The following is a 14,966-nucleotide window of genomic DNA, read 5'->3' as shown; positions in this document are numbered from 1 at the left end:
CCTGAGCCTTGTCTGTACTTATGTTATCCTCCTCAGGGTCGAGGTTTGGGAGAGTCCCCAAGCATGAAGCAGAGAAAGCCCCAGATCTGGGGTCTCCACTAGAGTCCTCTGTCCCTGGGCTCACAGCAGTCTCGAGTTTAGCCAAGGACGGTGCTAGGCCACTATATCCTGGAATTTTATCCACACCACCTTCACGCTATGTCTTGCAGAAGAAACTAGAGCTCAGGGACCCACAGTAGGCGGGGCCAGCCTCTACCCTGAGCTCAGGGGCACACAGCTGGGATTTGAACCTCGTGTGAGTGTTTAGTGGTCATGTCACTAAACCACAACTGCCTCCCTCTGTGCACATCTGTAAACTTATGAATAGATTCACCAGTCACTCAGAGCTTAAGGAAACATCACTCTTGGCTTTGGTGGGGAAGACTCATGCCTGAGTAATTCATGAGAATTCTTTAAGGGGTGAATATATGAACATGACAAGCTTTCAAAAAGCCTTTGATATGACTGCCTTTTTTTTAAACGGAGTCTTTTTGGGGTTTGGAGACCTGCCATCACTGATAAATTACCTCAAAGCTAGACAACAACAAGAAGCAAAAAGACAATGTGGCTCAGAGGTGAGTACACAGACCCTGGATCCAGACTGCATGGGTCCAAAACTGGGCTCTGTTCATAGCTGAGTGACTTTGAGCAGTTTACTTACCCTCTCTGTGCCTCAGTTTCCATCTTCTAAAGTGAAATGATAAAAAGAGCACCTCTCTTTCACCTCCTAGGGTTATTGGCAGGATGAAAGAATTTAATATATGTAAAATAATTAGTGCTTGCCACAAAATAACCGCAACATGTGTTTATTGTCAGTAGTATTCTTTTGCAGAATATAAAATTGAAATCCTTCCTGGGATAAGGGCCATGGCCTGCCTATCATTACACTTATATCTGTGATCAGAGATGCAAGCATAGAGAGAAATCCCTGCCTCTTCTGGGCCATCAAGCTCCTCCCTGCAGTAAACTGTCCCCCCTACACTGATGAGGATATTACAAGTACTGGTGCGAGTGGGACGATGGCCCTTCAGCTTCACAAGAGACCGAACTGAGTACCTGAATATACACGTATACAGCACAGTGAATCTCAAAACTTCTGGATCCGGGCCCAGGAAGCTAACAGAAATGGAAGTCCCCATTCCATCACTAAGGGCAATAGAAATAATTGAGACCAGAAGTGAGAGGTCTGGAAAGACACAGGCTCTTTTAAAGGACAGGATTAATCCTAGGTCTTCTGACCACCAATGTGTCCCCTCCACCCTCCAATGGAATTCTGAGGACAGAGCCCTCGGAGAGTTCCAGAATCCACAACTATTCTAACCAGCCCTCTGTGCTGTGACAACATACAGCTCAGAAGTAGACCTTGTCTGGAGTCCAAATCCAAGGCCCCAGTATCAGCTCCATCTCCCCACCCCCCCCAACCCTGTTCAGGAGCCACCGGTCCTGAGAGACAGCTCCGTCAACTGACCCCTCCCTCTGCATCTCCCTAGTCTCATCAGCCCAGCTGGACCTCGATGACTTGTCATACTTCACTCTCTCACCCTCCCTCTGGCTCTGACCTCTTACCTACTCCAGCTCCACAATCCTCACCTCCCTATAGGTTCCCAGTCCTGGACAGGCTTAGGCAGAGGTACAAGGGTGAATGAATCACATACATGTTGCCCATGATGCAGGATGGTACAGAAAATGAAACATCTTGCTGTGTGACGTTCAGCAAGTCACTTCTCCTTTCCGGGCTTCAGTGTATTCATTAGTGGAAAAAAAAAAAAAAATGATTGGACCAGATAGACGCTAAAGTCCCTTAGCCATTTAAAGTTCTATTTTTTTTAATTGAAATATAGTTGATTTACAATGTTGTGTTAGTTTCAGGTATACAGCAAAGTGATTCAGTATATATATAGATAGATATTATTTTTCAGATTCTTTTACATTTTAGGTTATTACAGGTTATCTAATATAGTTCCCTGTGCTATACAGTAGGACCTGTTGTTTATTTTATATATAGTAGTTTGAATCTCCTAAACCCGAGCTCCTAACTTATCCCTCCCCCTGATCTTTCCCCTTTGGCTAACTGCAAGTTTGTTTCTAACTCTGTGAGTCTAATTCTGTTTTGTAAATAAGTTCATTCAGTTCAGTTCAGTTGCTCAGTTGTGTCCGACTCTTTGCAACCCCATGGACTGCAGCACACCAGGCCTCCCTGTCCATCACCAACTCCCGGAGTTCACTCAAATTCACGTCCATCGACTCGGGATGCCATCCATCCATCTCATCCTCTGTTGTCGCCTTTTCCTCCTGCCCCCAATCCCTCCCAGCATCAGAGTCTTTTCCAGTGAGTCAACTCTTTGCATGAGGTGGCCAAAGTACTGGAGTTTCAGCTTCAGCATCATTCCTTCCAAGGAAATCCCAGGGCTGATCTCCTTTAGAATGGACTGGTTGGATCTCCTTGCAGTCCAAGGGATTCTCAGGAGTCTTCTCCAACACCACAGTTCAAAAGCATCAATTCTTCGGCACTCAGCTTTCTTCACAGTCCAACTCTCACATCTATACATGACCACTGGAAAAACTATAGCCTTGACTAGACAGACCTTAGGATCACTTTTTTAGACTCCACATATAAGTGGTGTATTTGTCTTTCTCTGTCTTACTTCGCTTAATATGATAATCTCTAGGTCCATCTATGTTGCTGCAAATGGCATCATTTCATTCTTTTTTATGGCTGAGTAATATTCTAGTATATAAATGCCACATCTTCTTAATCCATCTGTCGATGGACATTTAGCTTGCTTCCTTGGCTTGTGTAATCAGTGAAAGCTCTATTATTCTTTAGTAGATGTGGGACGGGACAAGGAGCTGAAGGGAAGTAGGGAGCCACTGTGCCATGCACTGTGCTTCATCCCTCACAGCTCACTGTCTGTAGCTTTCTGTCTGTGAGTGGAACAGAATGATCGCATCCAGGTACATGCACACGTCTGGGCATCTGTGTGGAAAGATGTACGTGTGTGAATATGTGTATACCTGTGTATATGTGCTGAAGAGAGGACATTTGTGGGTACATGAGGGTATGACTGCAGTGTGAGTGCATAGGTGGACTGGTTTGGGTGAGACGGGGTCACATATGAAGAACTGGACTCCACACTATGGTGGGAGTGGTGACAGGCAGGTGCTGCTGGGGGTCATGCTGGGGAGGTACCCTCTGACTGGGGAACCCTAGCTCTAACTTGGGCTCCTCTACCTACCCCTCTTGCCCTATAATTACTGCAGCTCCAGCCAGGGCAGAGGGAGACCAGCTGGCCTTCTTGAAGTTGTACAGCCTTCTTCAAAGGTACTCAAAACTTTCCCCAAGAACTCCAGTAAGTGAAATATTGACTATATTCATAGAATGCCTACTATGTTTTCAGCTCCTTACATATAGTAATATATTTAATTCTGAAACCTCCCTGTGTTAGGTACTATTCTTATTTTACAGATCAACAGTAGAGAGATTCCTTAGGGAGGAAAAATACAAGGGATAAATGAATCTTCATTAGGTGTAGAGAGAGCAGGAATGAGGCCCAGAAACAGTAAAAGCAAGATTGGGAAGAGAATCTGGGCCCTTTCTTCTTATTCCAAGCTGGGCTGGTTGATATACTGTAGCTAGAATCACATCAGGAAGGGCTGTATCTAAATGCATCAAGAGACTCCCAAGGAGGTCCCTAGGGTTAATAGTGGGAGAACAGGGCCCGATTCGTCCAAGGACAGAGTGGACCACACAGGACCACAGGGCTTCAGCCCATGCATATCTACTACATGGCAGACTCTGGAGATGGATGGATGAGGTAGGTCACGGTCCTCAAGAGATGCTATGAAGTTGCATGCAACACTCCAAGTGCTGCTATCAAGTGTGAGGCAGGGGTGGGGGCAGATGGGGGCTGACCCCTCAGGATCTCTTTCGATGAGAAGCAACTGGTGACACCTCTCCTCCCTTCAGATGTCACTCGACTCACAAAGCTTTGTAAATAGATGAGGACTGACTCTCCATAAATGCCCCAGACTGGAATGTGGCCTGTGGCCAGGAAAGCCACTCAGAAAATAGGTCCCCAGACCACAAGCATTGGCCTGGGCCCAACAAGTGACTAAAATCTGACCCCATGGCCCTTGGCGTCTCTAGCCTGACATCAGGCTTCGGATTTGGAAAGAAAACATGTGGTCTGCAACCAGTCCTCAGTGATACTGGTTGCAGGACGCTCACCATCAATCCTGCCTACAGCTCCTGGGGCGCATGGGGTGGGGGTGGGGTGGCAGGGAGGGGCATAGCTCTTCCTTCTGTACTTCCCATAATCTTCCTTCATTGACATGATCAGCAGGGCAGAAGGTGGAAAAACCTGACTTTGAATATCAGAGAATCTCATCACCTCCTAGCAAAATGCAGGGAACACAAAATCCACCTGAAAAAGTGTGCAGAGGAGCGGCTCTGCTTTCAGGCAGCTGCTTTGCATTGGGTGTGTTGTCAGAATGTTTATACCATTGGTGTCGGTCAGAAAGGATCAAGAAGGCTGATACATGAGTCCAGTGGGGCCCTGTTCCCTTCCCTCAGGTGGATGGCAGGCTGCCAGCCAAGTTCTGGTCCCATTCCTCTTGCATGAGACTGCTCTGTTTATCCAGGAGGTAGGCCTTTTGGGTACCTGTTCTCTGGGCAGGAACCCAGAAAACACAGCAGACACTCTGGCACTAGCAAACCTTAAAAGGTAAACCTGGGGCCTCTGGCCAGTGACTCACCTTAGCCCCACCCAGGGAAATAGAAAGCAGGGACCACTGTCCACCAGATAGGTTGGTGATGTAATCCTTTGTGCAACAGAAAAGAATGTGAGCTCCTTGAATGGAGGCTTCTCTCAGGCCTGTGTGGCAAGGAAAGAACCCAGAAACCCAGCCTTTCTCAGGCCACCCCACCGCAACAAACTGGCCTACCTTCTGCACCCTCTCCCAAAGATGCCTTGTGAAAATGCAGACCAAACTACACCAGAGACCTGGAAGTAGCCAAACTGGAACTTCTGATTCCAAAGCTCATGTTTTCCTTCTCTGTGGTATGTTGTTCCCAGCCCACGGTCAGATGATTTGTTCATTTAAAGCCTGGACCACCCAACTATGTCCATGTCCTCCAGCCCTAATCTGCCAGGGTCATTTTCCCCCAGGCCTGTCCTCAAGTGCTCGCACCAGGGCAATAGAGTGAGGCTCACCTTCAACCCCATCATTGTGTTTCTTTCTGCTCCATTTCCTGGTTTAAGGCCTGCCCCCCACCCACCACCACCAGACCATTGCCCAGGACTAGAGTGCCTTGCCCACCAAGCACTATGCCTGACCTTCAGTGGCCATTCGGCACTTACAGAGTGAGTGGATCAATGAATGCAGTTCTCGGCAGCTCTGGCAAGATTAGCTGCCTGTGGACCCCAGGCTGGGAATCAGTCCACCATCATGCATGAATCAACCCCTTCTTTCCCTTTCACTGGGTTTTCCTGGTAGCTCCAGGGGCCCACACACACACACACACACACACGCACGCACGCACGCACACGCACACAGACACCACACAGAACATCCCTAACCCTTAAGATCCCGGTCCTCTGATATCACCATCAGCTGAAGTTATATGAACCCACACACCCAAAGTGGGGTTGCTTCCTGGTAATGTCTCCCCTTTTCTTATCCCTCCCCCAAATCCAGCCAGCTTTTGTCTTTGCTCTGGGGATAGAGAGCCTGAAGAATCTAGGCACAAACAGCAGAAAGGCTCCAACTGCTACATAACTTTTTATTGCAGAGGAGGAGTCCCAGGAAAAGAAGGGGATGGGGCAGTTCAGAGGGGAGGCGTGCTGGGTCCAGGGAAGACAAATACCATGCTTCCCAGTGGCACAGCGTCCAGCCTATCCCCACACTGGGGACGGGTCTATCATGGTCCAATAAACTACATTCAAAGACTTTATACCCTAGGGTGGGGACAAGAGGGAGAGGTAAGACGAGGGTCGGAACCGTGGGAGCGGGCATCTGAGACACAGGTCCAAGTCACTGGAGAGGAAGCTAGGGTTCCTTGACTTCTCTGGAGTAGGGCAGGAAGGATTCAGCATCCGCGTGAGCGGCTGCAGCGTAAACCCCCGACACAGCCGGGGGAGCCGCAGAGCGCATAGCCGCCGCTAGGGGCGCTCGTCTCCACGGCGCTGGGACCCGCTCCGGGCGGCCGCAGTGCCTCAGGGCCCGAGGCTGAGCCCGGCAGGCCGGTGGGAGCACTTCCCAGGGCTGAGCGGAGAGCGGCTGTTGGAGGAAAAAACTCTTAAGTCTCCCCTGCCCTTTCTGCCCCAGAAGACAGACATACAGATATACAGATGTGCAGACACCTCCCCCTACCAGAAGACAGACGTGCAAACTCCTCAAAGTGACAGATACACAGACCCGATCCCCTAAGAAACAAACTCGGGAATGTCCCCTCCCTGGAGTCAGCCCCAGATTCTCCCCCACGCGAGAATAAAACAGTCTCTTCCACGGGGATAAATCCACAGACCTTCTTCCCACACCCCAGGACACATCTATAGATCCCCCACCAAAGAGCAGACCACAGAACCCCCTTTCCCAATACACACAAACACCAATTAACCACCCCCAAGAGAAAAAACAGCTCTCACAAAGGGGAGACACAGGGGAAGAGGCTCCCTACTCCTTCCCAGAGAGGATACATGCCCAGGGTGGGGAGGGGATGATATGTGGCCCCTTCCACCCCAGGTTACTCTCTTATTTACTTACTGACATTTCCTGCCCCAAATCCCAGATCAAGCCTGCAGGGAGAAGGAGGCAGCAGGTGAGTGAACCCATCTACCAGGCAGAATACTCACCATTCTTCAAAACAAAGCACTTCTGGCCCTCTCCAGACAGGCAGAAATCCTTCCCTTCTGAAAGCTACTTGGGTCTCTCAGATCCACTCAGCCCTTTTGAGTAAAGACTCCTTCTGGACCTTTACACCCTACCCTTCCTGTCTTAAATTCAAATAATTCTTTTACTAAAGAATTCTTAGAGAAGGGAGAAGGCAGAAGATCTACCCTGTCTTTAGCCTAAACTTATCTTGAAATTAGACCCCAGGATGGGGGCATTTTGAAGGCAGATCCCAGAGGAGATAGGTCAGTTGTCTGGAGAATATTGTTCAAGCCTCACCCAGTCTGTTTCTACCAGTGGGTCCCTAAGGTGGTCTTTTACTCTCTGAGACTCAGTTTCCTCATCTGTAAAATGGAAATAATAGAACCTCCCTCCCAGGAGTTTAAAGGAGACAATACATGCAGCTTGTCTGCTGCATGATGGGTTCCCTTTCCTTCCCCTCAGCCTAGTGGGCCCAGCTGGAGCTGGAAGCCCTTGGGTCTCTACCTGCCTAATGTTAAAAGCCAGGCCCTACCTCTTGCCATAAACCCTGCCTCCCCCAGGCCTGGAGGAGAGAGGAGCAGAGTTAAAGGCACCCACACCAGGGATCTTACTCCCCCTGGCTGGGCCTTGGTCCTTGCAGTTGTCTCAAGACAAACTGGCTCCTGCTTTCTGATCCTAAGAGTGGAAGAGTTACTCATCACAGGTGCTAAAGTTACTTGTTAGCTGGGACCCTTGGTCTAAAGGTCTGTGAGATGGAGGGAAAAAAACTGACTCCAGGAGAAGAGATCCCTGGATACCCAGCTCACCTCTCCTCACCTTATCCCCAACCCCAGCTGGCAAGGACCCAGGCAGTATCCTCCCTTAAGCTTCTCTACTCCTCGCCTTGACCACATCTGAAGCACCGCCTAGCCCTCACCTGCTCTCCTCACCCTCCAGCAGCTTCCTGTAGATGGCGATCTCGAACTCCAGGCCCAGCTTGAAGATCATGAGCTCCTGGTACTCACGCAGCTGCCGCACCATGTCCTGCTTGGCCTTCTGCAGGGCAGCTTCCAGCCAGACCAGCTTGCCCTTGGCGCTTCCTGAGGCACTTTCCTCCTGCAGAGCAGCTGGGTCCTTGCCTCTCTCTGGCTCACGGGCCTGGGGGCAAAGGGAAGACCACAGACAAGGACATCCTCAGCCCCTCCCCACTCAAGGGTCCAGACCTTTCTCCATAGCCGGAGGGCCGAAGAGAAGTTAGAGATCGCTAAGAGAAATGAGTGTGCCTGCTCTGAAATCTGTGTTTGTGTGTCTGCCCCACTCCCAGGGTGGAGGTTGTTGGGGACCAGCCATCTTAGGTGACTGAGAGCCTTTTGCATCTAGTATGTGGATGTGCCTGCTAAGTCGCTTCAGTCACGTCCAACTCTTTGTGATCCTATGGACTGTAGCCCACCAGGCTCCTCTGTCCATGGGATTCTCCAGGCAAGAATACTGGAGTGGGTTGCCCCGCCCTCCTCCAGGGGGTCTTCCCAACCCAGGAGTTGAACCCGTGTCTTCCGCAGCCACACCTTGGCAGACTGGTTCTTTACCTCTAGCCCACCTGGGAAGCCCGCATCTAGTATAGTAACACTTCCAAAATGAGCTAGGGTCTGGGAAGCAGCAAATACATTTTAGCATGTCATTCTGGGGTTATTGTTTCATCAGGGAAATGAACAGGAAAAGTATCCTTTCCTCACAACAGACTGGAATTTGTAGTCTCTAGAGAAAAAAATATTGATAATAAAGGCCTGCGTTGGTGAGGCATACTTGCTGCTTAGAGAACCAGTCGGGGAATCAGAGCAGCTGAGGCTGCCGGGAGACTGCCAACAATGGGCCCACCCAGCCACCACTCTGTCACCCCTGGAACCTGAACAGTTTGTCCCCTCCTCAAAGTCGGGGTTCCTGGAGAAGGGAGAACCCCCACGAATATCCTGCAGAGCCTGAGACACTTGTCTCTGCAGAAAACAAGAACTGACTGGAAGCAGAACCTTTGCGGGGTGGAGCGTGGGCCAACGCAGGAGCTTGACCAAGAGGGTGGCTGAGGGGAAAGAGGAGCAGGTGAGAGGGAGAGAGGTGGGGAGAAAGAGGGCATTCATGTGGGAGCCTTCTCTTTCTGGCGCCTAAAGCCTGAGAAACACAAATGCCTACAGAGCCTGGCTGGAGACATCAAAAAGTATAGGCCAGCGACTTTCCTGATGGTTCAGTGGTGAAGACTGCACTCCCAATGCCCAGGGCCTTGTTCCATCCCTGATCAGATCAGGGAACTAGGAATGCTGTAACTAAGACTGGACACAGCGGGGGTGGCGGGGAGGGAGGGGAGAAGGAATAAAGGCCAAATATAAAGTGTATATGGATAGTACCCAGCTTCACAAAGAAATATAGACACTCTAATTTTCCTGAAATCACAAGGATGTCTTTCCTGTTTCAGTCTTTCATTTCTTCACCTTAGATAGAGAGCTAGATCCAGAGCCTAGCTGTATCTCTTTGACAAGGATGACAAGAGTACTAGCCAAGGTGAGGATAAATGGCAAAGATCCCTCTGCCTCAGTGTCAAAGGATGCAGTTTGGAGTGGTGGAGTCTGCGGCACGCTGCAGGAGCATGACCCTCATGTGAAGATGAAAGAGAAGACAGAGGCCTCTCTTCTCTCACCAGATGTTACTGTGTGAGACCAGTTTAATATTGCCAGATCTGCATGTTTGTAGAGGGAATCCATGATACTGAATTTCTAGGTAAGATCTTGACATTTCTGAAGATGGGCTCAAATTTCACACTGTAGGACAATCACAAAACATACAGACTTAAAAATATATATACATAAAAAATGATATACAAACTAGCATCCATATGCATAGACTTTTACCTACATGTTAATTACTTATCCACATTAAAAAAAAACTCAAAGTCCTGGGCAAATGGAAGCATGGTATATACACACATAACCACACTCCTCTTTGCTCAGACATTCACAAAGAGAAACTCTATCCAAAGGATGAGGGGTGTCTGTCTAGTCTAGTCTGGGATGCATCACCAACATCACCACGCAGCTACCCCGCGCCCGCCCCTCACCTGGCTCTTGGTGCCATCCACCTCCACTGTCAGCCGCTGGATGGCCTGGTTCAGCCTGTTTAGCTCCTCCTTACTGTGTCGCAGGTCCTGCGTGTGTTTCTGCACTGTTGCCTTTATCTCCTCGCACTGTGAGGTGGGGACAGCCAAGTGAGTGGAGGGTTGATCAAGAAGATGAGGAAGCAGCAGGTGCACTCACTGGAGACCAGCAAGACTGTTGCAGCACCCACCCACCCACTTGCTATCATGGGTGGGTCATTTGACTCCTCTGAGCCTCTGCTGCTCCATCTATAAGATGGGCATGGTCATCCTTTCTATCCCCAGAGGTGGTTGAGAGAAGGAAGGGCACTTGGCTGGCACCATGGCACGTGGGCCACCAGGTCTGCGGATGCCAGAGGTGGTGTGGACTCAGCCACAAAGGGTAACAGCGTCGCAGTCTGTTGAGTCTTTGGACTGAGACCACACAGAGTGGACCCCAGGAATCAGGGTAGCTGACCCTAGGACATCAGTTCTCGTCCTTCACTACACAGGCTCATCTAAACGAATACAAAAGGCAGGTAAAAAAAATTCAACATTCCCGAATTTTAAAAATACTTTTTCAAATCTAAGAATATGAAGAAACTTTCCTAATTTGATGAAGGTTACTAATCATTGACAAAGGACCCAGTTTACAGCTACTTCCCCAAACCCCAGGCCACTCTGGGACAACATTATGGGATGACAAGGGACAAAATCAGTGGGCCTTTACCCTTCCTGCATCCTGTCTGTACATGCCAACATCTAACCAGTTGGGTACCGTGACCAATGCTTTCACAGTGCCTTACACTCTCCAGTATTTTCCCTCCACCATCTCCCTGGGGCTCAGGACCACCTGTGAGGTAGGCCAGGGAGATGTTCTTGTCTCTATTATCTTCCCTTGGGCAAGCTGATGCTCAGCCACTGTGCAAGAAGTAGGGACCCTGAGGGATATGACCAACCCTGCCAGTCAATGGCTGAGCCTGGCTGCATCTTAAGTCCACACACTTTGCTCTGCTCCCAAGGAACAGATAAAGTCAACAGGCCCTTCAACACAGAGAATAGGAACCGTTCACTCCAGCCCAGTGCAAATTTCCTTCCAAGGTATTGATAGATAGGGTGTGGGGAATGGATGAAAAGAGACTGTGAAACTTCATCTCCGACCAATCTCTGCCCTATTCTTACTGCCCGCACCCGCTCTCATTACCAAAAGCTGAAGACACAGCAGGCAAGCTTGTGCCTGGCTGGGTCCAACAGATCTGCGTGGAGTTCAAGACTCCTCCTCCTCTGTGAACTAATGAGCCGTCCAGACAAGTCTCACCATGATAAGCAGAGCTGTTTTCTCCTCGAAGCCTCCCGTGGGCCCTGAAGCTCAGCTCTAGCCCAGAGAGCTCCTAGAATGCTCAGCTCTGAGGGACAAGGCCTCTTCTTCCTGGGGGCTCTGTGACTTCATCTTGTTACATTTGCAGAGTTCTTTTTGGGGGGAGTGGTGGAAAGAGCCGTCCTGTGAGCCCAGAGGGGAACATGATAGTCTCTGAGCTGCAAAGGACCTGCAAAGAATAAGAGGAGGAGGAGGAAGCGGGGTAGGGGAAGGAAAATGACTTCAGGTGGGGGAAACGGGTGGAACTGGGGAGTCTGGGCTTTGGGAGTGGGCCACAGGGAGCCACAGAAGGCACTTGAAGAGGCCAGCAGCCTGGTGTATGTACGATGCAGTGTGGGAAGGCCTGTCTGGTAGCAATACAGAAGACAGGAGGGAGAGAGATTACGGCTGAGAGTCCATTTCCACTAGTAGGTAGGAAATCTGGGAAAAGACAGGACTCCAAACTGAAGGAGTAACAGGGACCAGAGAACACAAGTTGATCGGCATTTTCTTTTGTTTGATAAATTTCTCATACATGCAAGAGTATATATAGCATGCATTTAATGATTTAAATAGCGACATAATAAAACAAGCCCTTGTGTGCCCACCAGTACTTCCAAAGCCCGCTGTGGGACGGACCCTTCCTACTTACAGCGTCCTCTCCCTCTGACCCCATTCAGTCTCCAAGGTGACCACTATCTTGGGTTTCTGCGTTGAGCACCCCCTTGCGTTTTCTTTATTGTTGTATCATATGTGTATGAATCCCTAAGCAACTGTTTTAGTTTTGCCTTCCTTTAAGACTTCTATACGGAGAAGGCAATGGCACCCCACTCCAGTACTCTTGCCTGGAAAATCCCATGGACAGAGGAGCCTGGTAGGCTGCAGTCCATGGGGTCGCTAGAGTTGGACACGACTGAGCGACTTCACTTTCACTTTTCACTTTCATGCATTGGAGAAGGAAATGGCAACCCACTCCAGTGTTCTTGCCTGGAGAATCCCAGGGACGGGGAAGCCTGGTGGGTTGCCGTCTCTGGGGTCACACAGAGTCGGACACGACTGAAGCGACTTAGCAGTAGCAGCAAGACTTCTATAAATAGAATCACATGCGGGCTTCTATGACTTGCTTCTCCCTCCTCAACATTCTAATTGTGAGATTCAACCATTCTGATGCGTTAGCTTAGTTTGTGTTGCAATGCTGTAGAGTATCCCAGTGTGATTATTGCTCCTAGGGGTATACACATGTGTGCTTTTTTTTTTTTTTTTTTTGGTCATAGCAAACAATGCTGCTATGAACTTTGGGGTTTGTATTTGCTAGTGTACTTTGGCAAGAGTTTCTTTAGGGTACTGACTGTCAAATTTTTTTTGTAGCCATAGCTCAAGTTATAAGAAATACATTTTAGGGACTTCCTTGGTGGTCCAGTGGTTAAAAATCTGTGTTGCAAGGCAAGGAAGACAGATTCTAGCCCTGGTCAGGGGTTAAGATCTCACGTGCCACGGGAGCAACTAAACCCAAGTGCTGCGATTACTGAGCCCACAGGCTCTGGAGCCCACGCACCACAACCAAAGACCCTGTATGACTCAGCGATGATCTCACGTGCTGTAACTAAAACCCAACACAGCCAGTTAAATAAATAAAAATTAAGTAAATTTTTTAAAAATATATTTTATATCATGGATCAGTACCTATACACATATCCACACACATGAACTGAAATAAATTTTATGAAACATTACTTCTACTGTAAAGTGCCCTCTGATCCTCTAATTGATCACTTTAATGTTTCACTTTCAATTTATGGACCTAGGTTTTAAGTAAGGGCTCGTGTTCAGGTTTTCATATGTTTTAGTTTTTTCACCAAGCCTTATGTTTAGGTTTCATTTCTTATAAATAGCATATTAATCTCATTATTTGTTAAATAGTGTAATGAAAACGAAATATCCGTGAACTACCTTACTGCCACAAGAACCCATTCTTTCCTCTCCCTCTCACTCTGGAGGTAACCACTTCCTTGAATTTGTGTCAACATCCCCTTGCTTTTTTTTTTAAGTTTTATCACATACATTACATATTTCTAAAAATATATCTGTAAGGTTTTCTTGTTTGTTTTTTAATAAAAAGGGTATCACACAGGGCTTGCTTTTTTTGTTGTTGTCTTTTAACATTATATAGCTAAGATTCCTCCCCTAGCATTCATAGTATTCTCTTGAGCGAATATACTACATTTCTATGTTATTCTGTTTTATTTTTTCCTTTTACAAAGTTGGTTCTACAACCATTTTTCTAAATGACCCCTGATGCACAGATGTGAGAATTTCTCTTTGATACACATCTGAGATCTAGGAGTGGAACTTGGGGATCTTAGGATGGTCAAATGTTCAACACGACAAAACAAAAATTATCCACCAAAGTTGTTATAGTAAGAATTTACACTTGGTCAGCACTATATGACTTCCCAGGTGGAGTTAGTGGTAAAGAACCTGCCTTCTGATGCAAGAGAATCAAGAGACACAGATTCAATCCCTGAGTTGGGAAGATCGCCTGGAGTGAAACATGGAAACCCACTCCAGTATTCTTGCCTGGAGAATCCCATGGACAGAGGAGCCTGGTGGGCTACAGTTCAGTTCAGTTCAGTCGCTCAGTCGTGTCCGACTCTTTGCGACCCCATGAATCGCAGCACACCAGGCCTCCCTGTCCATCACCAACTCCTGGAGTTCACCCAGACTCATATCCATCAAGTCAGTGATGCCATCCAGCCATCTCATCCTCTGTCGTCCCCTTCTCCTCCTACCCCCAATCCCTCCCAGCATCAGAGTCTTTTCCAATGAGTCAACTCTTGTTATGATCAGTGCATTTTCTTGGCAAAACTCTATTAGTCTTTGCCCTGCTTCATTCCATATTCCAAGGCCAAATTTGCCTGTTACTCCAGGTGTTTCTTGACTCCCTACTTTTGCATTCCAGTCCCCTATAATGAAAAGGACATCTTTTTTGGATGTTAGTTCTAAAAGGTCTTGTAGGTCTTCATAGAACTGTTCAACTTCAGCTTCTTCAGCGTTACTGGTTGGGGCATAGACTTGGATTACTATGATATTGAATGGTTTGCCTTGGAAATGAACAGAGATCATTCTGTCATTTTTGAGATTGCATCCAAGTACTGCATTTCAGACTCTCTTGTTGACCATGATGGCTACTCCATTTCTTCTGAGGGATTCCTGCCCGCAGTAGCAGATATAATGGTCATCTGAGTTAAATTCACCCATTCCAGTCCATTTCAGTTCGCTGATTCCTAGAATGTCGACATTCACTCTTGCCATCTCTTGTTTGACCACTTCCAATTTGCCTTGATTCATGAACCTGACATTCCAGGTCCCTATGCAATATTGCTCTTTACAGCATCGGACCTTGCTTCTATCACCAGTCCCATCCACAACTGGGTATTGTTTTTGCTTTGGCTCCATCCCTTCATTCTTTCTGGAGTTATTTCTCCACTGATCTCCAGTAGCATATTGGGCACCTACTGACCTGGGGAGTTCCTCTTTCAGGGCTACAGTTCATGGGGTCATAAAGAGTCAGACACGGCTGAGTAACAGGCATGGCATGAC

General features: G+C 48.2%; 1 protein-coding gene across 1 annotated transcript; it reads right to left on the bottom strand.

Annotated features, from left to right (window-relative positions):
* Positions 1-6,127: 6,127 nt before the first annotated feature.
* On the bottom strand, positions 6,128-10,763 carry LOC113893579 (keratin, type II cuticular Hb5-like). Its single transcript, XM_027543498.1, has 5 exons — positions 10,740-10,763; positions 10,016-10,120; positions 7,829-8,049; positions 6,805-6,836; positions 6,128-6,303 (listed from the first exon to the last, which is right to left on the bottom strand). Exons 1-5 carry the CDS (start codon positions 10,761-10,763, stop codon positions 6,128-6,130), a joined length of 558 nt encoding a protein of 185 aa, XP_027399299.1.
* Positions 10,764-14,966: the final 4,203 nt, after the last annotated feature.

This window comes from Bos indicus x Bos taurus, chromosome 5 (assembly GCF_003369695.1).
Source record: "Bos indicus x Bos taurus breed Angus x Brahman F1 hybrid chromosome 5, Bos_hybrid_MaternalHap_v2.0, whole genome shotgun sequence".
Taxonomy (NCBI): domain Eukaryota; kingdom Metazoa; phylum Chordata; class Mammalia; order Artiodactyla; family Bovidae; genus Bos; species Bos indicus x Bos taurus.
The sequence above is the reverse complement of the archived record's forward strand: the minus strand, read 5'-3'. Positions and strand labels throughout refer to the sequence as shown.